Source organism: Semicossyphus pulcher, unplaced genomic scaffold (genome assembly GCF_022749685.1).
Source record: "Semicossyphus pulcher isolate SPU_LCO1_2020_fin unplaced genomic scaffold, fSemPul1.0.p SCAF_17, whole genome shotgun sequence".
Taxonomy (NCBI): domain Eukaryota; kingdom Metazoa; phylum Chordata; class Actinopteri; order Labriformes; family Labridae; genus Semicossyphus; species Semicossyphus pulcher.
In genome coordinates this window covers 28206836-28230667 of record NW_027211681.1, presented here as the reverse complement: position 1 = coordinate 28230667, position 23832 = coordinate 28206836, and the positions used below count along the sequence as shown (strand labels likewise).

General features: G+C 44.5%; 2 protein-coding genes across 3 annotated transcripts; both read right to left on the bottom strand.

The window, feature by feature from the left end:
• Window positions 1-910: 910 nt before the first annotated feature.
• kif16ba (kinesin family member 16Ba) lies at window positions 911-22635 on the bottom strand. 2 transcript variants are annotated; one of them, XM_069666486.1, is made up of 27 exons: window positions 22464-22635; window positions 20849-20918; window positions 20651-20764; window positions 19347-19463; window positions 18420-18517; window positions 18185-18294; window positions 17062-17204; window positions 16761-16929; window positions 16550-16681; window positions 16283-16458; window positions 15508-15573; window positions 15265-15324; window positions 14458-14577; window positions 13454-13505; window positions 12806-12943; window positions 12621-12703; window positions 12452-12540; window positions 10740-10772; window positions 10359-10412; window positions 8941-10278; window positions 8700-8858; window positions 8494-8602; window positions 6735-6782; window positions 2530-2652; window positions 2111-2200; window positions 1915-1998; window positions 911-1797 (listed from the first exon to the last, which is right to left on the bottom strand). In XM_069666486.1, exons 1-27 carry the CDS (start codon window positions 22508-22510, stop codon window positions 1636-1638), a joined length of 3984 nt encoding a protein of 1327 aa, XP_069522587.1. In that variant the 5' UTR covers window positions 22511-22635; the 3' UTR covers window positions 911-1635. The 2 variants fall into 2 exon arrangements, with proteins under 2 accessions (XP_069522587.1, XP_069522588.1); XM_069666487.1 differs by lacking the exon at window positions 10740-10772.
• On the bottom strand, window positions 4030-5066 carry LOC138594304 (uncharacterized). The gene has a single exon (XM_069665367.1). The coding sequence runs from the start codon at window positions 4963-4965 to the stop codon at window positions 4030-4032; it is 936 nt and encodes a 311-aa protein (XP_069521468.1). The 5' UTR covers window positions 4966-5066.
• Window positions 22636-23832: the final 1197 nt, after the last annotated feature.

The following is a 23832-nucleotide window of genomic DNA, read 5'->3' as shown; positions in this document are numbered from 1 at the left end:
GCTCTGAAATGTTAGGAAAATTTAAGTGACGAGCTGCCAGAGGCACAAAGTTTTCCCTCTGAAGGAATTTTTTCTCTGCGTACTTCAGTAAATGGAAAATGTGCTAGAAAAGCCCCTTTGAAAAATATGATGGTGTTTTTAAACCTAGGCCGTATTTTTGTGACATATTTTTGGGCTCTAAATGACTCACAGGTAACAAAGTGTGTGAATGTCTCCAGTAGATGTGTTCATCCTGCAGCAGTGAAACAGGCTGTAATGCCTGCAACATAATCCTTGATGGGTCAAAGGTCGTCCACTAAAAGTTCTTGTTGTTTCCACTGACAGGCTCAGATTGTTATTCTAAGTGTGTGACAACATGACAGAAAGGATCCCTACAGAGATAGACCTTTTTGTTACAGAGGAAGATGATTGTTTTAACCACACACAGACGTTACATCGCTCTCTGCACACACACCAGACTCCATTTAGAAAAACACTGATTTAAGCTCTCAGGACACAGGAGCTGCTGGACTGCTGCCTCCGTGAACTGTGAGTTTTTGTGTGTTTTTTTGTGTCACACAAATAGTGTGTTGTATCTAAAGTAACAATTAAAAACACCAAATTCACACAATAACAAACAAACTAACCGATTAAGGACGTAGTCGATCAGCAACTTCTGAAAGTTAAAGTTGGTCAATGGGGTCAGGTAGGTTTAAAGAGAGAGATTTAACAGGCGTGTAAGGTAAAAAGAAAAGGACCTTACCTTAACAAAAAGGTCTATCTCTGTAGGGATCCTTTCTGTCATGTTGTCACACACTTAGAATAACAATCTGAGCCTGTCAGTGGAAACAACAAGAACTTTTAGAGGACGACCTTTGACCCATCAAGGATTATGTTGCAGCCATTACAGCCTGTTTCACTGCTGCAGGATGAACACATCTACTGAGACGTTCACACACTGTTTGTTTGTGTTTGTTATCAAAACCACAAAATATGTTAAAAATATGGCCAAAGTTAAAAAAAAAACTCTCCTTCAAGAAGCTAACATGAGAATATTTGTTGTGGTAGAATTACTGGAACAATTGATGTTACTTCTTGTTCATTCTTTTGCCCCTGAAGCTGACCTCCACTGCGCCGCACAGGGAATCGAACCCTCAAACCTGATGGTGTTAATGTTTTGTTGCATTTTTACAGTTGCACATCTGTCACTACTGAGGAGTTACCCATACATATCATAGCTGCATGTAAATATATTTATTAGAGTTTATTGCCAGAATGAGCAGAATGCCTCCGTGTATAATAAAGTTTGTTTCATCATAGACTGTATGCTCTTTACATTAGTTCCAGTTTTCCAAAGTTGGATCATTATAGACGATGAAAACCTGTTATATTTTTTCTGGATCTATAACATAGAAATGTAACTCTTTAAACAGAGTGCTGCATTTCCCACTTTAACATTAGTCATGATAAAGTTTCCACACGGACTAAGAGCTGAGCGTCGCCTGATGTGTCCGAGATCTTCGTCTCACACGACGTCAGGAGGCTGCAGAGGAAACTGACCTGCAAGCTTTTCATTCTTTGACCTTCTGAAGCCGCCAGCACTCCGCCAGCAGTTCTTTTTTTCTGTTTTGGTTCGGAGAAAATTCCACGCTCATGTCAGCCGGTGCCGTGGCTGCTGTACTCGAAGACGCCCTTCTTGAAGAACGGCGAGAACTCACAGACGGCGTGTTTGGTGAGACGGAAGCCGCCGTCTTCGTCAGCTCTGAGAGGAGAGCTGGAGGACGACAGCATCACCCGGAACAAGTTCCTCAGATAACGCTGCAGACAACAACAGATGTACAAAGTCACCTCAGACTGTCATTTTGATTTGTTAAGACAACAGGACAATCTCTGTCTGTCTCACACGTGTGAATTAAACTAGATTTCACATCTCACCTCCAGGTGATTCCGGCGCTCAGCGACCATCCGCTCGTCTCTGTTTCCAAACAGTTTCTTGGGAGGAAACTCGAGAGCTGCGAGCTGAAACACGTCGTTTGACATTAAACAAAGACGAGATATGTCCCTTTAAAAGTACCTTAACCTTTAATACGATCAAATGTGAACGGGTGTAAAAGTGGAGCGGTTGTCTCACCTCTGGATATTTAAATTTGAGGCTCTTGTGCATTTCTCGAAAACGACTGTAACGTCTGAAGACCGTCCACATCTCGTCCATCACAGTGATCTGATGAAAGATAAACAGTGTAAGAGACATGAAAACACCAAAAGTCAGATTTACATTCAACCATTCTGATCACCGTTGATGGTTGGCACATCACAAACGTCGCATCACAAGGCTAACCCGAAGCATTCCAATGTTTTTCTAAACTTAACTGACTGGTGCTGAAACACAACCCATGTTAACCACGTGTTTGCACAGCAGAGTGTAGAATAAAGATGTGTTGCAATCAATGGGAGCGCTCGTTGAGGAAACTCTCGTGTGGATCATATTAGACGATGAACAAAACAAATAATTAGTTGATGTTGAAGATGAACACCGCTGAGAGAACTCACCTTCACCTCGAACTCAAAGTGCTCGTCCTTCCCCTGCCCGCGGAGGACGTAACGAGGAATGCTAATTTTAACGGGCTCCTGAAGGCCGTCGGCGCTCGTCCCGAGAGGACGAGAGACCAGGTGCTGCAGAGGAAGTCCCCGAGAAAGAGGGGGAACAAAAGATGAGAAACGAGTAGAGGAAGGAGGTGGAGAGTAAAGGGTTGACTCAGAAAAATTACAATGATTGTTGTGAATCAATTCTGAGCTTCATTGAAAAAGATTTTTTTTTTTATGCCAAATTAAATCAGACAATAAGAGCCATCTTTATTTACACAAGTATCAAGTTCTCACTGTACACAATTATAAGGAATGATAAGTAATGTTGCTTCACATATAAACTATTTTATTTTAATAATTTCACATCATGACAAAAATCAAAAGTCAGAACAAAATAATAATTACACTGTGCATTAAGTGACGTTCATTTTCTCCCTTTGAACTTTATAAAATCACTAAAAACAACAAACCAACAAAGCAAAAAAAACATTTTACTTTCACTGACACATGGAAACTTCTATTCTGCATTCATCCATTCATTATTCTTACACGTAAACTAAGAAATGACAAAAGTGTTCTGAAATGCTGCAGTAGATTTTTTTCAGCCAGCGGCTGGAAACAGGCTCTAATGGCTACAACGTAATCCATGTGGGCAAATGCACCCGATGGATATTTGTCCATCTCAAGTTCTTGTTTTTTCCTCTGAAAGACTTCCACTGTTTTCATCAGTCTTAAACCATCACAGAAAGGATCCCTACAGAGATAGACCTTTTTGTTACAGAGGAAGATGATTGTTTTAACCACACACAGACGTTACATCGCTCTCTGCACACACACCAGACTCCATTGACGAAAACAGAAATCTTACCTCCCAGAACCCGGAGTTGCTGGTTAACCACAACAAGTTATTTGTTTTGTCTTAACTTGACACACACATACACTTCATGTGTTGTAACAATCTGAGCCTGTCAGTGGAAAAACAAGAATGATTCGTTGACCATATTTGGTCAGGCCCATTTGCCCTGAAGCTGCAGTCTTTACAGCCTGTTTCACTGATGCTGGCTGAAGCAATCTACTGGAGCAACTCCAAAACTGTTTGTACCTTTGAGTCATTTAGACCACAAACCATGAAAAAAATAGGGCCCAGGTTTCAAACGGTCAGAATCCCCTTTGTGCTGCAAAATCACATCACATCAATCATTTGAATAACAGACGTCTATAAAACGTTTATAAAATGCTTTAAAATACTTTCACATGTGTCCATTTTACTTTGGCATGATCAAGAATCACCTCTCCAAACTATTTTTCTGACCTCTTTTTTAAATGGCATAACATGTTCACAAAGCCTAAAACACAGGTGGCTACCTGATTGTTTCTCTCTTTCTTAGATTCATCTTTATTTTGGACCAAAGGAAGCACATTGCATTTGTAAATGAATTGTGACAGGGCCTTAAAGTGTGACACTCAGGTACACAGGTGATTAATCAGGGTCACAGCTTCTGAGGTACACCCGAAAGATAACTTCCAGGAATCACATTTACTACCGTGATCTGACACAGAGGGCACCTCAGCTGAGCCGTGGCTGCTGATCACGTTCTTCTCTTGAGCTTGTACTTTGTGAGTCGTAAATGAAATCTCTACAACCAGCCAGTTGTCTTTCTGCCTTACAAGAACACATCTGATGTCTGAACGCCTGCGAAGTTCAAGGCCCTGAAACTGGGGCTGGGAAGGAACCAGACTGGTGCCCCGCGGCACCGGGTGAAAGACGCCATCCTCCCTCAGTAGGGCAACATGGGTGTCCGTCAGGAGGAACTGAAAAATAGCGTCCTGATGCACTCGGGTAGAGTTCACGACCTTGACGCTGGTGTAGAGCAGAGGAAAAACATTTGCCAAAGAAGGTTTGCCAGGACCTTCCATGTTTCCGTGGACGATGTAGAGCAGGTCTGCGAGGACCCGCTTGAATCTGGAGGTGACATGAAGGCCACTGTCCAGGACTATATCGGGAACACTTGACGTCCAATCCAGAGACAGGACCATAAGGTCGCCAGAGAGCAATGGGTGATCTTCATTCCCTTCAAAGAACTTTTCAGGAGAAAGGGTCTTCAGTAAAGCCCTGCAGAACTCCTGGGTAAGCTCTTTGCTGTGGGTAAAGACTGCCAAAACTGTGTCCTCGGTGCATCCAATTAGGCGGACATGCTGCCCTGCCAAGCTTATTTGAACCTTCCGGATTTCCAGGAGATTAAAATGGTGAAAAACAGATAAGGAGTAATCAAAATTTGTTTCACTTGAGAGCACTATCATGTCAGATCCTGACAAAAGTAAGCAACCCGGCTTTGGGACTGGCTGCCTTTTGTTGGCAGTTTTGAGCCAGAAAATACTCAAAAGCTTTTCGACCTTCATTCCAGGTGCCAAATATTCCAACTTTTCTAAAAACTTCTGGGATGAAAGTGCTTGTAGCCGAGACAAGGCTGGTGGAAACTGGACCAGCCTTTGATAAAACACTTCAGGACATGTGTTTTTAAGAGACGACACGGAGCCTTCGGGCCATCCTGAGACGCCTGGAAATGTAGACATGCCGCAATTCTGAAGTAGACGAAGGGCGCGATCCCTTGAAAGATCAACCAAAGGGTCTTTGTTATCTGCAAGGATGCAAGGTTCTGGTTCTGGTATAGGTTGCAATTGATGAATCAGTGGAAGCTCTTTGGACATCATTGTCACATACTGAGAGAGTACAACCTTCATTTCACCTACTCCTACATTTCGAATGATGTCCCGTGTGCCTTGTAGCTTTCTTCCAGCGTCTTTGTACGCTTCGGACAGCTTTCCAGCAAAATATCCCAAAGCGTAGCTCCTGTTGGTCGCCATTTTCTCAGCTTCTGTTTCTGTCCCTTGTTTCATTTGTCCTTTAAAGCCTTCCTTCAACTTCTGCTTGGAACTGACACAACCAGTGACAGAGTTATTCGATTCTGACTGATCATTGGAAAGACCCACATCTAGTAATACCCCTGGGTCACATTTGTAGTGTTTGTTTACAGGCAACTCCTTCGCTCTATTGTCAACCTTTTTTCCATCCTCAGAAACATAGCCAGAATTGTTTGGTCTTTTATCAGTGATATTCTTGTTTTCATCTAATTTGTCGCCCGAGTTCTTTGCGGAGGTGACCTGAAACTTGTGTTGCACAATGTCCCGGGGATAAGTTTCATAAACTGGTTGGCTTACTCCGACCGGGATATTCCCTTTTCCCTGCAACCATTTGTTAATGTCAGCATCTTTGTAAGGCACTTTCTCCTTTGCTAGCAAGACTTCAGAGGCTGATTTTAGACCATCTTCTCTTTGAAGCTTTAAAAGGCCCTTCTCTGGCTCATCCAACATGTTTTCCTGGATTTGAAGAGGGGAATCTGCTTCGAGCTCCGAGGCAGGCAGGAAGCTAGACCACCAGTCGGAGGCTCTCTGTGTGCACAAGGGGGGAGTCCATGACTACATCGTCAAGAGGGAGGTGAAGGCTGTTTGAATTAGTCCATAATCCACCCCATGAGAATTACAGGTCCTCCATCACCAGGTGCAGAGGTGAGTTGTAAGTGATTCGAAATTAACAGTGTGAAGAGGTTTGGCATGCAAATCAGATTGAAAAGTGCATAAAAAGATTCCAAGTGAAACATGGACAAAGTTATCCTTAAGATGATAAAATCCATGGACGGTCTTTACAGAGCTCTGACATTTAGAAACATCATCCAACTGAAAAAGGTCTGCACATATTATCCTACCACGGTGTGACTCTTTTCTAGGACTAAGAGCTGACATATTCCCTCCTTGGTTTTTCCCAAAAATAAGACATTACAACTCAACTGTAACTTCCAGTGTTGCTAAATTTCACGACCAAGACGAGCGCCACAAACTCAGCAATGTAAAGTTTTCCTGACTGCCAAGAACAAGTCATTCCAAACAGTTACAATATGAGTGATGGGAATCAATCTGTAGGGTCGCCAACTCAGAAACCATCAATGTCCTTTAATTTACGACAATTTAAATGAATCATAAGATGAATCGTTCTTTTGATTTTAACGTACTTTTCACATGCAGATGAGCAGTAACAGGTACATGTGTTGCTTGAACCCCTGCTCAAAGTGTAGCAGACGTTTCCTGAATCCAAAAGAACGTCTCGGTCTTACCTCATATTTCAGCCTCCTCGGGTTGAAGTTCTGCAGCTTTTCATCATCCTGAAATGATAACAGAACTACAAATCAAGCGGCCATCTTGTATTCCTCTAAAGTTAAATATAAACTGAATGTTTTCAACATGTCAAACAAAAAAGCAGCAAACTTTCATCTGAAATAAAAATCATATTTCATGATGGCAGGAAAAAGGAACAAATCAAACAAAACCAACCAGGGTAAATAAAAACAGAGGAACCCAGTTAACAGAGCTACAAACCAAGCTGATTGATTGAGGTGATTGAGTCGATCCATAAGCGTATTTGGGAGAATCATGCAGATTACAGAGCAGGGAAAGTCTCATTGGGACATACAGAGCAGGTGGATCCTGGTCTTACCTCATCTGTTAATCTAACAGAGCTAGAGTCGCTAACTTCTTCCTCCTCCTGCGGGGTTAAAGAGCTAAACATCAGTTCTGCACAGAGGAAGGATCTGCAGTCTCTTTGATGTTCATTCACTCTCTCATGAGTCAAATATACATTTCAGAGTGGAAGTAAAACTCCAGATATAAGAAGTGGACGCAGCCTCAGGATCCAGGAAGGGAAGCCTATGCAAAAGGGAATTGCCAGGGCGTAATATATAGAAGTCTATGAGAACATGCTCCTCCTCCTCTCCTGATGTATTCCCTCAGTAAACATGTTCCTGATGACTTTATGGTCTCAGTCTCTAGTTTCTTCTTCATCACAGCATGATGTTCATTTAGTCACTGATGCTCCCATTGAGAGTCACACAGACCAGGAAGAGGGGAGGGGTTAGGGCGGGGCTACCTGTGATTGACAGGGGACTACCACGGGGAGCTGAAGAAAAGCCTTGCTCAGCATTTGGTTGTGCTCAAAGATGATCTGCTGCTTTTTAACGGTCTTGTTTAAAGCCGGTTTAGATACAGTCACAGTTGACATGAGATCCGACGATAACATCACGATAAAGCCATTCTGCGATGATTGATATGTGGCAAGACAATCGTATGATACGTCACGATCTCTGATTAACTGCAGAATATCAAACAGCCATAAAAAGGTAAAGTGCAGGACTGATGTATTTATTCGGTTGGACGTGTTTTTAGTCAGTGAATTAAATTAACAGGACTGTAGAACAAAGGGATTTTAAAGTGGCTGGATCCTCTCTTAACGTCTTTCCGCTGTCCGACATCACACCGCTAAACTTCTTCTTCGGCCCATTTCTGTTCCCTCATTCAAGTCATAAGCGCCACCGTGAGGAGTCGTGAGGCAGTTGGAAGTCGTTATTTGGGCGTTAGCCTGTCGATAACTGCATCGCACGAGTCAGGACGGCGATACATTCCCGTATCGATGTTTTGTCTCACTCCTAAACAGCAGCCCACCAACAAGTGTTGGGTGTCGAGGTGGCCACGTCCACTTCTTATAAACAGTCTGTGGAGGGACAAAGATCCTTTCTAGAGAGGCATTTCTTTGTTCTCGACTGTAACTTCAGAACTGACCTTTATATGTATATTCTTTTTCAGTAGATCAATGCACAAGTTCAAAGGTCAAACTGTAGATTACAGCAGCCAGGTAACAGGAAAATGTTTCTGGGGCCATTTTTTCATAATAAAAATACTTTAACCAACAATCAATGGCAAACTACTTTGATCATTCACAGTTGAGGAGTCTGAGTGTACTGAAAGAGAAAAGGTCTGTTGTTATAATCCGTCCTTAAAGAATCCTCTCTGGTTACATGAAGTAAAAGGTGTGTGTCTTACCCTGAGCGATTCACAGGACAGAGACAGATCCATGTTACTGCTGCTGCCATTCAGAAGATTCATCTTCCGTAACCTTCGCTGGACCTCCTCTTCAATGTACGCGTTTATCCTGGCGAATAAAAAGACGATGAAGAACCAGTGTTGGCAGAAAAAGGGTGAAGTGAGTAAAAGCAGCGTTTGAAGCAGCGCAGGTCTCTGAGGCGTACCTGTCGTCGGACAGCGGCAACAGCGTGTTCAGACTCTGGATGTGGCTGACCGGGGAGCTGTTGTGACTCGTCTTCTCGTCGTTACTGATGGAGTGACTCCTGCTGTTGTCTTCTCCTTCACTGATCCTCTGTCTCAGCTTCTGGATCTCTCGCTCCACCCTGCACAGAAAGAACACATTAGCATGAGCTCCGTTTTCCTGAGTCGTGATGTGAACCGAGCTGTGGATGATGTGGCTCTGACCTCTGCTGGTCTAGGTCCGCCCCCGCCCTCCTGACGACCGAGCTCCTGTGTCTCTGCTCCTCGCGGTCAGGCTCCAGGGAGACGCTGCGCCTCAGAGCCGAGTGCCTCCTCTCCAGTCGAGCCACCGCCTGCTCCATCGCCTCCCTCTGCTGCTTCTCCTTAGACTCCAGGATCTCCTTCTCCTTCCTCCTCACCTTCTCCTCCTGCCGCGCCACATTGGCGGTGAACTCATAAGTCTCCTGGAGCTGCTGAAGCTGCTGAGCGCTGTGCCAGTGGAGGTTCAGTTTCTCCTCCTTGTCCTCCAGCTCCTTCTCCACCTGGTACAGCGTGTTGTCCAGCCCCGGCGGGCTGTCACAGTTCCCGTTGTTGCCTCCTCCGCTGCGCTCCAGCATCTCCACGGCTCTCTGCTTCTCCTCAGCCAGCGCAGGGAGGAGGCCATCAGCCACACTGGCCAGCTGACGCTCCTTAAACTGCAGCCTGTGCTCTGCCTGTTTGACCAGCTGCTCCTCCTGGCAGACGGCTGTAGCGTCCTGCGCCCCCTTCTCCTGCGCCTCCTTCAGCTGATGTTGTCGTTCTTTGAGGCCGTGGCCGAGGACCAGCAGGGTGTTACGCTCAGCAGCCACCTCCGTCTCCAGGCGCTCCCTTTGCTGCTGGAGCCCCTCCTCCAGCTGGCCCAGCTCCTTCACCTGCGCCTCCTTGAAGTCTGTGTATCGAGCCTGAGCAGATCTCGCCTCCTCTTTGGCGTCCTCCACATCTGGCCGCTCCCCCGTCTCTTTGGCACGGAGGAGTGCTTCTCTGATCTCAGCCAGCGCTCGCCGCTCCTCCTCCAGACGGCGGCCGTCCTCTCGGGTCAGCAGTGTGGAGGCGGCCTCGTGTTTCTCCCTCAGCTGCTCCTCCAGCCTCCCTACAAGGCTAAGCTGCTCCCGCTCCTGCTCCTCTAGCCGCCGTCGCTCTGTCTCCAGACGAACCTTCTGCTCCTCACGCTCCCTCTTCAGCTTCTCCAGCTCGCGGTAGATCTCAGTCTGCTCTGCGGCCTCCAGCTGCCGCCGCTGCTCCTCGTCCTCCTCTGCTTCACCCTCCTGCAGCTCGTTGCGCTGCTGGATCTCTGGTCCCTGGAGCTCTGAGCGTCTCTCCTCCTCAAAGCGCTCCTTCTCAGCCAGGAAGTCTCGAAGGCGGCTCTCAATGTCCTGGCTGCGGCGGCGGAGGTTCTCCTCCTGACGGAGGATCTGCTGTCGCACCTCCTCAGACTCCTTCCGTTGACTCTCCACCTCCTGCTGCAGACGCTCCAGCTCCGCCTTCTCACTCTGGTGCTTCACCTCCATCTCTTTGATCAGCCTCCTGCAGAAACAGAGTCGTTGATCAGTGAAGCTGCGACCAGGCGAGAAGCCGGCTGTTACAAACATTAAAGAGTGAGGTACCTCTTCAGCTCCAGTTTCTCCAGCTCCTCTCGCTGCTGCCTCTCAAACTCCAACCTGTGAACACCAAGACCTTCATCAGCTTCCTTTTTACATCAAAAGAGCGCACACACACACACACACCAATGCTCGACACCACAACTAGTACAGTGCAGTCAGTGAAAGCAGCATTCAACACACACGGCAGGTTTTAAATGAGAGGCCAGGCGATGAGAAAAAAGCAACAACATGTTTTAATCAGACGTCAAAATGGAGACAGAAGCAGCGAGATGACGTGCAAAAAAACAGACAGTGAGTGAGCGTCGGGTTGACGGACTGGACAGGTCAAAACACGACTGTGTCAAAAACGGGACAGTTAGACAGGAAGTGGACGACTGAGTCTACCTGAGGAAGACGGGGCCCTTCTCAGTGAAGAGACTGTCAACAGGACAGGTTGGTTAATGTCAGCGGGCTTTAACTCAGAACGTGTACAGATCTGTGTAATCTCACAAAACACTCAGCAGTTAGATATCTGAGGCACGGAGCCGACAGTTCAGGTCGACAGAAAGGGCAAAGGCTCATCGTCTGGGAGAGCAGGAATGTTTGCAGGAAATATGAGATCTTATTTTAGTTTCAGCGTGGTGAAAGAATCTTTCTGCTGGTGGAGACAGAGGATGAAGAGAGGCACCGAAATCTTTACGAGTCATCTTCTCAAGATAACCAACGTCCACAGAAAGTTTCAGTGAATACAAATATGAAATATAAGATTACAAACGGACCAAAAACAAAAGCCATCATTCATCTTGAGGTATCCCTACTTTCATGGTCTGTGTGGTCTGTTGTGCTGGCAGCGGCAACAACCTCAATTTCAGAGCGCTTCTCACCGCCGCTTACTGTTGCTAGGACACGATGTCTCGCGCCTCAACGGTAGTGACCGTTCCATCTGTTTTAAATCGCTCTTTGTGATTACTATTATTTATTACTATTACTATTATTTATTACTATTACTATTACTGTTATTTATTCAAGAACCTTGAATAATTAAAAGTAATTGAAATGAATCTTGTCCTGCCATCAGCAGCAGCTCTTCCTGGAAATTGTACCCTCGGAAAAAGAAAGGATAAGCTTCTCCTCCACCATTGTTGTTGACAAAAGGTGCTTTTCCACAGCAGGAACTTTTCCCAGGAACTAGGAGCCTTTTGTGGAACTCATGCAAGCTCAGCTCGAGCTCAGCTCAACTCAAGCTCAAGCTCAGCTGGCGGTGTAGTGCAGTTACTTTTATTGCCTCTCCATAAATCACTGGCCCGATCTTCCCGGGACTCAAGCCGCTGTGGAAACGCAGACAACAATGGGCCGCAGGAACCATTGAGTTCCTTGAAGAGAAGTTCCTGAAACTTGCGGTCAAAACGCACCTAAAGTTGATATCAGAAGTCCCGCCCCTTCTTGACTTTGATTGGTCAGTAAGGGGGAAGTGACATTGACAAGCACGGCGGTGTTCCAAAAGTTCAACTGAGTTCACCTGAAAGCGCTTTGAGTGCAGCGACAAAGAAACAGCTGACGGTGAAACGTTTTTGTGCTTCGGACGCTGAACTGCACTGATTTGAAACAGGTGCTGCACGGGCCAAAAATGGCGTTAGTGGACACAGACTCTCTGTGTTTATTCGCGTTGGTTAAACACACAAAACGCGGTCAAATCTGAGCACACAGCTCGGTTAATATCTTGTCCTTCTCCTGGAACTGTGGAGCACCTGCCCGTCTGTCTCCCCTGAGTGACAGTTTCTATCGAGCAGGTCACATTTGATGCGAGGACGGGACGTCAGGAGAATCTTAACACTAAAGACTTTCATGATAACAAATCTCTGGCTCAAGTCTGCTCAGTGTCTCGTTACAAGCGGAACCAGCCTGTGGTCTGATGAATACTTTTAGGCCCACTTGTTTTGTGTTCTGAAATGTCACCTCTTTGTTTTGTGTTATTTCTGCTGTGTAACGAACATCCTCGGCTCTAAAGTATAGAGGATGAAGTCTCAGTGTCCTGGCAGCGTTTTGATGCAGAGAGGAGATGCACTGCAGGATCTGATCATCACATGCAGCTGACGTTTGTGCGTTCATGAACTCACCCGGGGTTGTAGAGCATCACAGTGGACAGGCTCTCACAGGACTTGGACAGATCTGTCATAGAGAGGCTGAACGTAGAGAGCAGACCGCTCTGAGGGGGAAAGAGGAAAAGGTCAAAGGGTCAGCACCATCATCTGAGGGGACACCATCTTTACTAAGAGACAGCCTCACCTTTCGTTTCTCCCTCAGCTTGGCCGCCTCCTTCGGATGGTTGAAGCGAAACATGTTGGTCCTTCCGAGCAGAATAACAGCACCTGAAGGACAGACAACAGAACTGACGACTCTACAGGACCGACTCCTCTTTACAGGAGGTCAGAGGCTCCCGATTTCTGTTCAGACGTCAACGTGGTTCTCACCCTGGTTGAGCTGCGACGGCTCCGTCACCTGGACTCCGTTAACCGAACACTGAGCTCCGCCCAGCGGCACCAGAGTCACCGTGCCGTTCTGGTTCTCGAACATACAGTGTTCACTCTCCAGGTCCAGACCGTGCAGGACTGAGGGAGGACGACAGAACACAGGAGAGGCATGGATACCAACCCTCTGCCGGAAACACCCGTCTTACCCTGGATAATCGAGCAAGACTCTCCACCCAATTTTTACACCTAATCTGTAGCCACAGGTCGTCTCCTGTACTACACTGCATTAAACACATAAAGTGTGTCCGGGTGTTCTTTTTTTGGGCGGATGCAGTCATGCTGTTGCTGCTGCTTTGGGACATCCTCACCTGTATGGCTGGGTGGGATTCAGGGGGATCTGCACACCTCAACCAATTCAACCATCGTGGACTTTAAACGTCCGACAGCCCGCTAACATTTTAGTCCCGTCTCTTTAACCACAACAAAACATGTTTTTATGTCAAAAGATCTATTTTTAGTCTCGTCACCGTCTCGTCGTCTTCATGGACAAAAGGTGGCTGATTTCATTAACAACATGCACAGTGGTAGAAACACTGTGTCCTGCAGCTCGTCAGTGTTGGTTTCTACAGGCTCAGAAGACAAACTCACTGATGTCCTGCTCTGAAGACGCGTCCTCTCTGCCCACGTACGTCCGTCCCTCCTGAAGAAGAAGGAGAACAAGGTTATTACTCACACACGGACACTTAGGGTTTATGTTGCAGTTGGCTTTGTTGTCAATGTTGCATTGTTTGCTGTTTCTACAAATGTATGCACATGAATCCTCTCTGGACGCCGACCCGAGCTTGTAACGCACTTAATAAAGTCGTCAGTCACGACCTCGGGACGGTTTGTTGTCTAAGCCTCCATCCAAACAACAACACGACTCAAACACTGATTTAAAGTAGTTTGTGTGTTCTGTCTGTAATGCAGGTTTGTTTCTGTCATGAGGTCGTAGGGTCACTCTCATGTGTGATGTAACCCCTGGGGCAAACGGGGAGCAGAGAAACGTGTCTCTGCAGCAGAGGGTCGCTCAGTCTGCTTCTCGTGTGCAGAGAGGCTGAATCTGCTGCGAGCTCCGGGCCATGCATGCCTGTGTGAGCAGCAGAGCCAACAGGGCGGAGACACAGGTGGATCAGAGGGAGGGGAACCAGAACATACTGTTTGGGGGGTTCGAGGCTCAAAAAGGTTCCTGTAAACACTAGTTTTTGTTTCTTGATTATAAAGTCTTACATTTGCTAGTTATTTTCTGGTTTTTAGTGTGTTGCTCTTCTCCTCCGGCTCGGGTTTATCGTTGTTTCTTTCTTTTTTTTTTCATCGGCCTTTATATGCCGTCGTACATTTCACCGCCGGCTGGAGAAATCTACTGAAGCAATTCAAAAACGTTTTTAAGTCATTTAGAAAATCTGGGCCCAGCGCACTTTAAGTTACACAAAAACGTTTCAGTATTTTTAATACCTGCTGTTGCTCCTCTCTGTTAACCTGTTTCATTTCAGACATTCTGCACACATTGTTTGCACCTTGTTGATTATCTTTATATTTATATTTTTGTTTACATTTGCACTCGATCTGGACGTCTGAGGTCATTCAGCTCGGGGCAGCAGGTGATCTCTGACCTTTAAATGATACAGGATGATGCCGGTACTGAGGAGGTCGTCGTCGATGCCGATGAGGTGAGGCAGCTCAGAGTCCAACACCACGCCGATGCCCTCTTTCCTCAGAGCCAGAGTCTCCTCCTGCAGACGTGAGAACGCAGGTGTGACGGCATTATAAAACTTCACAGAACAATCAAACTGATGTACAGAGAAAAAAGTTAGAAAGGGGACAAACCAGGACAATAAAAAGCTTAATACGCCTTCTTTCTACATTCCCAGGAAGCTCAAATCAGCTGATTTCTGAAGGTAAGAAGCGTCCACACCTTGGACTGTATGTAAGGAGCAGATCTGAACACCACGACGTCACACACTGCTTTGTGGACTGCCTTTCTCAGCTGGAGAGGAGCAGGGATTAGCTACAGCTAAGTTATCAGCTAATGCTAGCACTAGCTTGGTTAGCATGAGATGCTAATTTTGTCCAGTAATGAACTGGATTTAAATCGAATGTTCTTTCAGACAAAGAGAATAGCCGAATCCTCACAGTGTCTGTTAGTACAACAGATCACTGAACAACATTCAGGTCGCCCTGACAGTGACCTGTCAATCACAGGTAGCCCCGCCCTAACCCCTCCCCTCTTCCTGGTCTGTGTGACTCTCAATGGGAGCATCAGGGACTAAATGAACATCATGCTGTGTTGAAGAAGACTTGAAACTAGAGACTGAGACCATAAACTCATTAGGAACATGTTTACTGAGGGAATACATCAGGAGAGGAGGAGGAGCATGTTCTCATTGACTTCTATAGGATCAGAATTCGGGAGCTCTTACCTTGAGAATGTTCTGGGTCTCGTTCCATTTGTTTGTCCACTCTTTAGTCAGCTCTAAAACCTGCAACAAATTACAACATATACTTCACATTTACACATGATCGTCAGATAAACAGCACAGTAAACGAGCCTCGGCCGTTGCAGCAGTTCTGAATCTGTTGCAGCTTTTTGGTGCAGAAATTTGACCTCTACCTTTCTTCCAGGTGAACATCAATGTGAAAACTACAGACACAGTTTGACTCACTCTGGCTTCATTCTGGTGAAGTTTCTCCTCCATACTCAGAGCAGTGGGCGAATCCAGGAGAGCAATCTGAGACACAAACACACAGGTCACAAACAGTTAGACTGGAAGGTAAGTTCTTACATACAAAACTAAACACACAGTAAGATTTAGGGATGAATAAACATGGACTGAATCGTGTCCTTCATGTAAAGCAGGAAAATGTAGGTTAAAGAGTCTAAACTACGTAAAAATGTGCTAATTATGGCGTCGATTTAGCTCGACGGTTAAATGGCGCCCCACATACAGAGGCTGCAGTCCTCGATGCAGCGGCCCGATTCAACTCCCACCCTCGGCCCGTGTCATCTCCTCTCTCTCTTCCCCCGTTTCACTATCCACTGTCCTCTCTACAAAATAAAGGCAATGAAAGGCCTAAAGAATAATCTTTAAAAAACAAAGAGCAAATTATTTCTGGTTTCCAACGAAAAGACCTGTTCACAGCTCAAACGATGTGCATTCAATCGCGTAACGAATATGCTGACCCATGCTGTGATTGTATTATTATAGTTAATAATCACTGGTTGCATGTCAGACAGAACACAATACCATGACGTAAAAAAGCATGAAAAGAGAAACAATAACAATAACTTAATTGAAGGGAAATAATCAAAATAAGACCAATAACAGATTTGTAAAGAGGTTTGACGGCTCGACAACAACAGTTCAAACTAAACACACAGACACATCTAGCTTCTCTACGAGCTTTAAACTTTGGGGACGTTTGTCTGCGTTTGTTTACCTGGTTGCCCTGAATCAGCAGAGCTTTCAGCCGGGCGATCTCCGCCCTCAGTTCTCGGATCAGCCTGACGTTGCCGTCCTCGTTGATGGTGGGCTTGTTGATGATGTTCTTCGCTCGGTTGGCGTATCGCAGCGTGCTGAGCGTCTCGCCGTAGTTCACATCGGCGGGGGAAACAGCTGTGACGGTTTTTAACATAAACACATCAAATACTTCTGTGTTTTTTTGTGGAACTTTTAAAATGTTTGTGTGGAGTTTGAAGCTTCTTACTTGCGATCATGATGGTCTTGGAGTTGCCGCCCAGGCTGTCCTTCAGCAGCCACGTCAGCACGGAGTCTCTGTACGGAACAAACACCGACTTCTTCTTCAGGTTGGTGTTTCCTCCGTCCTGCGACATGTCGGCTGGAGACAGATCATCAGTCAACAAACACAGACAACAAAAACTCACAGGCACTTCAGATGATCAGGTCGGGTTTCTGACCTAGAGAGGAGATGACATTCCCGAGCGTGACCAGAGACTTGTTGATGTTTCCTCCTTCCTTGAGTCGGACGCCGGTCGCTCCGGTGGCGTCGGCTCGCTCGCTGCCGGCCAGATCAACCAGGTGGATCTTACTGACCGTCTCACTGGGCATCTCGGCGTCGAACTTTGCCTGACAGAGAGAGAGAAAGAGAGACGTTCATGGAGGCGCCAGGTTAACAGGAGGCCGCCTTTTACTGAGGCCAGCCCTGAAGCTAGAGCAGAACACAGACTTTTCTTTCTGCGTGGGTGACTTGTGTCTGACCTGTGTGAAGTTGATGGTGAAGATGGCGTGCGAGCGACTGCTGACGTCGTTCATCCCGGTGCTGGCGGTGGTGCGGTTGATGTTTCCTGCCTCCATCAGCTCCTCCACGTCGCTGTAGTTCTGCACCAGGTGTTTGGACAGATCTGAGATCAGGAGGGAGGAGGCGGGTTATTGGAAAGTGAACATTCTGAGAAAACGACGGGACTTCTGGTATGTTTGAACCTGGGCCTGATTTTTTACATGTTTTGGGGTTTAAATGACTAATGAGCACAAAAACCTTTTGGGATTGCCTGCAGCAGTGAAACAGGCTGTAATGTCTGCAACATAATCCTTGATGGGTCAAAGGTCGTCCACTAAAAGTTCTTGTTGTTTCCACTGACAGGCTCAGATTGTTATTCTAAGTGTGTGACAACATGACAGAAAGGATCCCTACAGAGATAGACCTTTGTGTTACAGAGGAAGATGATTGTTTTAACCACACACAGACGTTACATCGCTCTCTGCACACACACCAGACTCCATTCAGAAAAACACTGATTGCACCTCTCGGAACGGGGAAGTTTCTGGTCTACTGCTGCCTTGATCTGTTAGTTTGTTTATGTTTATGAGTGTTTAACAAATAATGTGTTTGAGCCGAACTAAGCATTTAATACAAAAAGTCACACATTAACAGAAATCCGTGGCCGAGCTACTCTTGTGTTTTGCGCTGTTAAATTCTGTTTTTTGTCAATGGAGTCTGGTGTCTTTGAAGAAGGAGATGTAATGGCTGGTTCTTCTTCCAAAAATAGGATGTTCCCTTAACTACAAGATCTATCTTTATAGGGATCCTTTCTGTACTGTTGTCAGACAACAACAATCCACTTCTATACCCCTGACAAACACAGTAATACTACAACAAAACTTTAACTAAACAGTTGTACATAATAACAAACATGTAGTGAAGTCAGCCGACTTTAAAGCTCCTGTGAGGAGTTTTTTTACTGGTTATGAAACAGACTGAAACTAATTCTGATGACTCTGTATGACATACAAAAGCAAACCAGACCATCAGTAAGAAGATGATTATTTCTATATGGTTATTTTTAATGCCTGAAACCTCACAGGACTTGTGTGACAGTCTCACCTTCTACATACGGTCCGTCCTTCGGGTGTTCCCTGACCCTCAGGTTGTAGGTCTGAGTGGACTTCCTCCTCAGCAGGTCTCTCACCCTCTCGTTGTAGATCTCCAAGTAGCTAAGGTTAAAAAAACAGTCCCAACTTAGTGCTCTGAATCTGTGTGCTTAAACAATTAATCCTCATCTTATCATCTTAAAAAGGCTGCTGCATGCTCCTCATCACGGCTCCGTTTGAAGTCTCACCTGACTTCTGTACGAAATGAAGCTTCGTCCCATCGTGTGGCCGCAGAGATCCGGCTGAACAAACCTTCACAGAATCTCGGGATCAGACCTGCGTCTCCCTAAAAATACAAAATCACAGAGTTTGACATAAGTAAGATCCTCTCTTATCAAGCATCAGTTAAAGGGTAATTCTGCTACTTCTAGAAACTGGATGAAGATTTACAGGTAAAAAAAAAATTTTTTTAATTGCCCATATTATGATTCTAAGTGTGTGACAACATGACAGAAAGGATCCCTACAGAGATAGACCTTTTTGTTACAGAGGAAGATGATTGTTTTAACCACACACAGACGTTACATCGCTCTCTGCACACACACCAGACTCCATTCATAAAAACAGCGATTTTAGCTTAAGGCAAACAGGAGTTGCTGGTCTGCTGCTGCCTTGATTGGTTAGTCTGTCTAATCCTTGATGGATCAAAGGTCGCACACTTAGAATAACAATCTGAGCCTGTCAGTGGAAACAACAAGAACTTTTAGTGGACGACCTTTGACCCATCAAGGATTATGTTGCAGGCATTACAGCCTGTTTCACTGCTGCAGGATGAACACATCTACTGGAGACATTCAAACACTATTTTTATTTGCCGTTTAGTCCCTAGAATATGTAAATTAAAATTTTTTTAAAAAAGGAGCCAGGTTCAGAAGCACTAGAATTCCCTTAATTGAGAACATCAGGTCGACTGACGATGAGACTAATCAAGCTGCAGCCGTACTGTTCGCATTAATCTTTAAAATGAGACAAGGTCAGTCGATCTCGGCCGCAGCCTCTGATGACGTCACCGAGCAGACGTATTGATAAACCTGGACTCTTATCACTCCACACAGTCTGTCTGGATAAAGGAGTCTTGAACGTGAATGTTAACTGTGCCCTGAGTTTTGTCTCACTGGATTTCCCATCATGGTGTAGGACTTCCCCGAGCCGGTCTGACCGTAGGCGAAGACGCAGGCGTTGTAGCCCTCGAAGGCCGCCTTCAGCACATCTGAGCCCAAATCTTTGAAAACCTGCAAATAAAAACCAGAGAAGAAGAGATTTTATTTCTGCTCAGACCTCCTTAAGGCTCCTGCTGACGAGTTCACTGATGCATGTGGTGGTGAAACTTTGCTCTTCAGATTTGCAGCTCACATGACTCAGTATTGACATGTCAGAGCTGTAATGTGATCCGTCAGAGCTCATGAGTAAGGAGTAAACACACAGAGTCCATCAGCAACAACATGACCTGACACAGAAGAGTTTGAAAAATCCCCCAAATTCTGAGCCCAAATCCAAACCTTATTTTAGTTTCCACTGAACCTCCGAACCGAGACGACAGGAGACTCGCAGAGCAGATGAATCACCTTCATTCACAGCTCTATTGCTGTGATTTCATGTCGTTTCTATGCAGACCATCTGTTGTTATTGTAAGAATAAGTTTGGACACTACATAGCAAAGATAACTGTATACATGATGAGATGAAGGACACACCCACGCCAACACTTTTCACAGAGTTTCATCACTATTCTGCTTTTTAAAGACCCCGGCACTGCGATTTAGAAACATGAATGATGGATGTCTTAGCTTCTGTTGAGCTGTGAAAATCTGTTTTGTATAATCCTTCTACAGCCTACAGTTACAGGAGGCAAGCTGGCGTTTTCAGCTCTACGTGGAGCTGCTGTTGTGAGCGAGAGAACCGGCGCCTGTTCAGACCAGAACACTCATGCACAGAGAATTCGAGGGTCATGTGACGGATGGAGATTACACCTGAAACCGTGCTTTAAAACGCCTCTCGGGGCACAGATCATGGTTCACTTTGAGACGCTGTTTTGGGCGTGAGGATCTAACTCAGGTGTGTTCCAGGAGTATAAGAATCATGTTCATGGGATTGTAAGTATCCCATAAAAATTGACTTAAATACAAAACACATTCAAGAAAATCATAAACTTTGTCGCTCCAACTTTTCTTTCTGCAATTTCCAATTGTTTTGGCACTACAGTTCCCATCATGCTTGAAAGGTTGGCATGCTATCCCTCCATTCCCACACTCCTTGCACATCCTCATCATCATCTCAGGGCATCCTCGTAGCTTCAAGGTACTGCAGCATCCTACCCCAGAATCTAAATACCCCTCAAATATATTTTCATGATAGATCTAACCTCGTCTTTTTCAAACAGCAAAGTAAGGAAGCAGAGAGAAACTGTTACTGTTGTTCACCTTTTCCTGGGAGACGAATGTGGAGCTCTTACAGTCTGTTGAGTCGTACGAGAAGTCGTACGTAAACGTCTTTGTCCGATCCCTCGTCGAATCTCCTGCGATGCCTTCAGGGAGCTTTTGGAAACAACACGAACACAGCTTCAGCTACAAGGCGTTCTGATCACCTTCAGCCTGTGTGAAGGGAACAGCGTTTCTTACCTTCAGGTTGGTGATGGAGGTTTTGGTCCCTTCCATCTTGATGATGCATTTTGCAGTCAGGTCCTTCTCCCTGTAAAAGATCAGCCAAGTTTAAGCAGTTTCTTTAATTATCTTACAGCATGAACACAGCACAGCCTCATTAAGTCAGCTTTTACATCAACTTTCATCTGATTCATTCAACTTATTAAATATACAGTGTGTTTGTCTCTGTTTTCTCACGCAGGGCTTCCGTAGCAGGCTACTGAACATGTCTACTGAATTATTTTAAACATATTTATCTAAGATCCAAATTCAAACATATTTAACTGAATCTCTAACACACCTCCAACTGTTTGAATGAGGCTCAGCTCAGCTGTAAGCGTGTGATGTATTAACTGCCTTCATTTTCCAGACACACCTGGCAGACATCAAAACCTCCACATGACTGAACATGAACTGTACCAGCAACACGACATGTTTGTTTAGTCATTTATAATCCACCGTCTCCACCCCAGTTTGTTCTCCGGCTCACAACATCCTTCATGTCTGAGTCAGAGCGGGACAAGAAACCAGGACAGTCAGTGAGGAAGATTTCAGAATAAAAGTCTTTGAAATTCAGACGTCTACAAGTCTGCAGCAGCTGGGACGTAAAGGTGTGTGTTAGATCACAGCGACAAGATAACTTAACAACACATTACGTAACATATGTGCCCTGATTATGAGCACGCCGGTTAACAGTGACACACAAGACGGCTGAGAACACGAGTTAAAAGGTCACTGGTGTTTTATTTAGTTTATGGCTGGTACAAACATTTTCTTCAATTTCTTTCTCAATAAAGGGACTTATTGTTTTCTTTATTAACTAATTAATAGTCCAACACCCCAAAGACTATATTTACTTTGATAGAAGAAATAGAAAACAAGACATTATTCACATTTAAGAAGCACAAACCAGCTTCTTTCTGAGGCATTTTGCTATTTAATTTCCTTTGATACAATTTGAGCAACTTAAAACTATTACTGCACTATAATCGGCCGTATTTATACTGATTAGGTTATTTTATCTCAGTTTAAATCATTCATTTGATTCTTATTGTATTGTGTTTTTTGCGCTCAAATGTCATTCTGCTTTTCGTTGTCCACATTAAGCACTTTCTGTTTAAAATATGCTGTGAGAATAAAGCTGACTGCATTAAAAATAAATCAAACTATCAGCATAAGTTTCTGTCAATCTATAAGTGAATAACATTAAATTACTTCTGCTCCTACTTCGTTGTTTATCTGTAAGCTGCACCTGCTCTGGGTCCCAGGGACAAACAGGTGACAATATGCTGCCAAACTCTGATTCAATTATTCTATTTATACCTGCTGATGAAAGCAATTAAATCCACTAACATTATCTGTTTACACATATTTCAAAATAACATCATTTCACTGTAAAAATAACCTTAAAACGTCAGCAGCTTTGAAACTAGTAGCTGTAAGTCAGTTCATGTGATTTAAACACCCACAGCAGCTACATCTGCACGAGCCAGTGATCTCAGTTAGCTGAACCAAATCTCCACATTCTGAGTAAATATTCGCTGAAACATTAAAGTTAGCATGAAACAACCGTGTGATAGTGTCATTAACTCACCGCCTGTTCATGGGTCTGACCCGGACAGCCACCCGAACCGATGCCATCGTACATCCCGCTGTTGTCCGTCCACTCAGTAAGTTAGTGAGTCAGTTAGCCTCAATCAGAGCTTCGCTGCTTTATAACAGCTAATTAGCTAGCAGGCTAACTTGCTAGCAAGAGACACAGTGGGTAACTGTGACCCAGAGCGGGATAAAGAGGGCAAAAGTCGCAAAGATAACTGGCTGACTGCACACGATATGTTCAAACTAGTGCAGATAGCGAGAAGGAGAGAGGGTCGCCACCGTGGACAGATGTTATCGGGGTCCAGTGACACCGCGTCGCCGTCCCGGTGTAAACCGGCTCACATTCATAGTCACTGTTGGGAAGACCGTTAGCCTGCTAGCTAGCTTTCATATGACAAAAAAGAAGCAAGGTAACGGGGAGGCATCAGCTGATAAAAACATTACATCGGTACGGAAACTAGGAGAGGACAAAAAGCTATATCACACCAGTGGTTTGGGAAAGGGGATTATAAACAAAGAATTGCCATAAAATATATATCAATTTGTACAGAAATGTAAATACATGGAGAAAATGAATCTACAGACTTAAGTGTAAATTATAAGTGTACAGATTTACAGATTTTTAATACCTTTTTTGAAGATATACTCATCCCAATTGTTGTATCATTTCTCAAATGTTAATATTATTAATAAACAGCGTAATCGATTATGATTGCCTTCTTTCATGTGTGCATGTTGCTGCTTGAATAAAATATATTTGGATTTAAGACTTCCATTCAGAAAAAGACCACCTTTAGCTGTGATTAACTATGATGGACCATTTGCACTATTTTCTAACATTTTATCAACCAAGCAATTAATCGTTTAATCAAGAAAATAGTTGTCAGAAAAATAAAGTAAAGCTGACTATTTGATTATGTTACCTTGGCCTCTAAGAAAAGTTTATGTGTATTTTATAATTATTTTGAAAGTAATTGTTTACTGAAATAATGTTTTTTGCAGCCCTATTATTTACAAAAAAAACCTATTCAATTAAATAGGAAGACATAAAAGCATTCTGTCCAACTATATCCATCCATGGGGCCAGCTATAATGTTATAAGTTGTTGCTTGTACTATATATTTTAAGTTATACCGCTATAATCTTTAATTCATTTCATTATCCAATTATTTATATGATCAATATGCAATTTGAAATCAGAGTATTTCTGTGCAAGCTATGTTAGATTTCACTCCACTTCAAAAAGAAAAAAAACAAAAACATTTTAATTTTAATTCTACTTCATTCATCTGACATCCATATTTCATCACACATTTTAACCATAGACTGTAAATAAGATTATAAGTCAACACCTAAATATCAAC

Excerpts from the sequence above, each read along its gene's own strand:
- LOC138594304 (XM_069665367.1), bottom strand. The coding sequence starts at position 4,965 with ATGAAGGTCGAAAAGCTTTTGAGTATTTTCTGGCTCAAAACTGCCAAC.
- kif16ba (XM_069666486.1), bottom strand. The coding sequence starts at position 22,510 with ATGGCATCGGTTCGGGTGGCTGTCCGGGTCAGACCCATGAACAGGCG. Across the intron at positions 12,541-12,620 it reads AGCTGAGGGAGAAACGAAAG|AGCGGTCTGCTCTCTACGTT; the intron begins GTGAGGCTGTCT and ends TTTCCCCCTCAG. Across the intron at positions 10,413-10,739 it reads AAGGGCCCCGTCTTCCTCAG|GTTGGAGTTTGAGAGGCAGC; the intron begins GTAGACTCAGTC and ends TGGTGTTCACAG.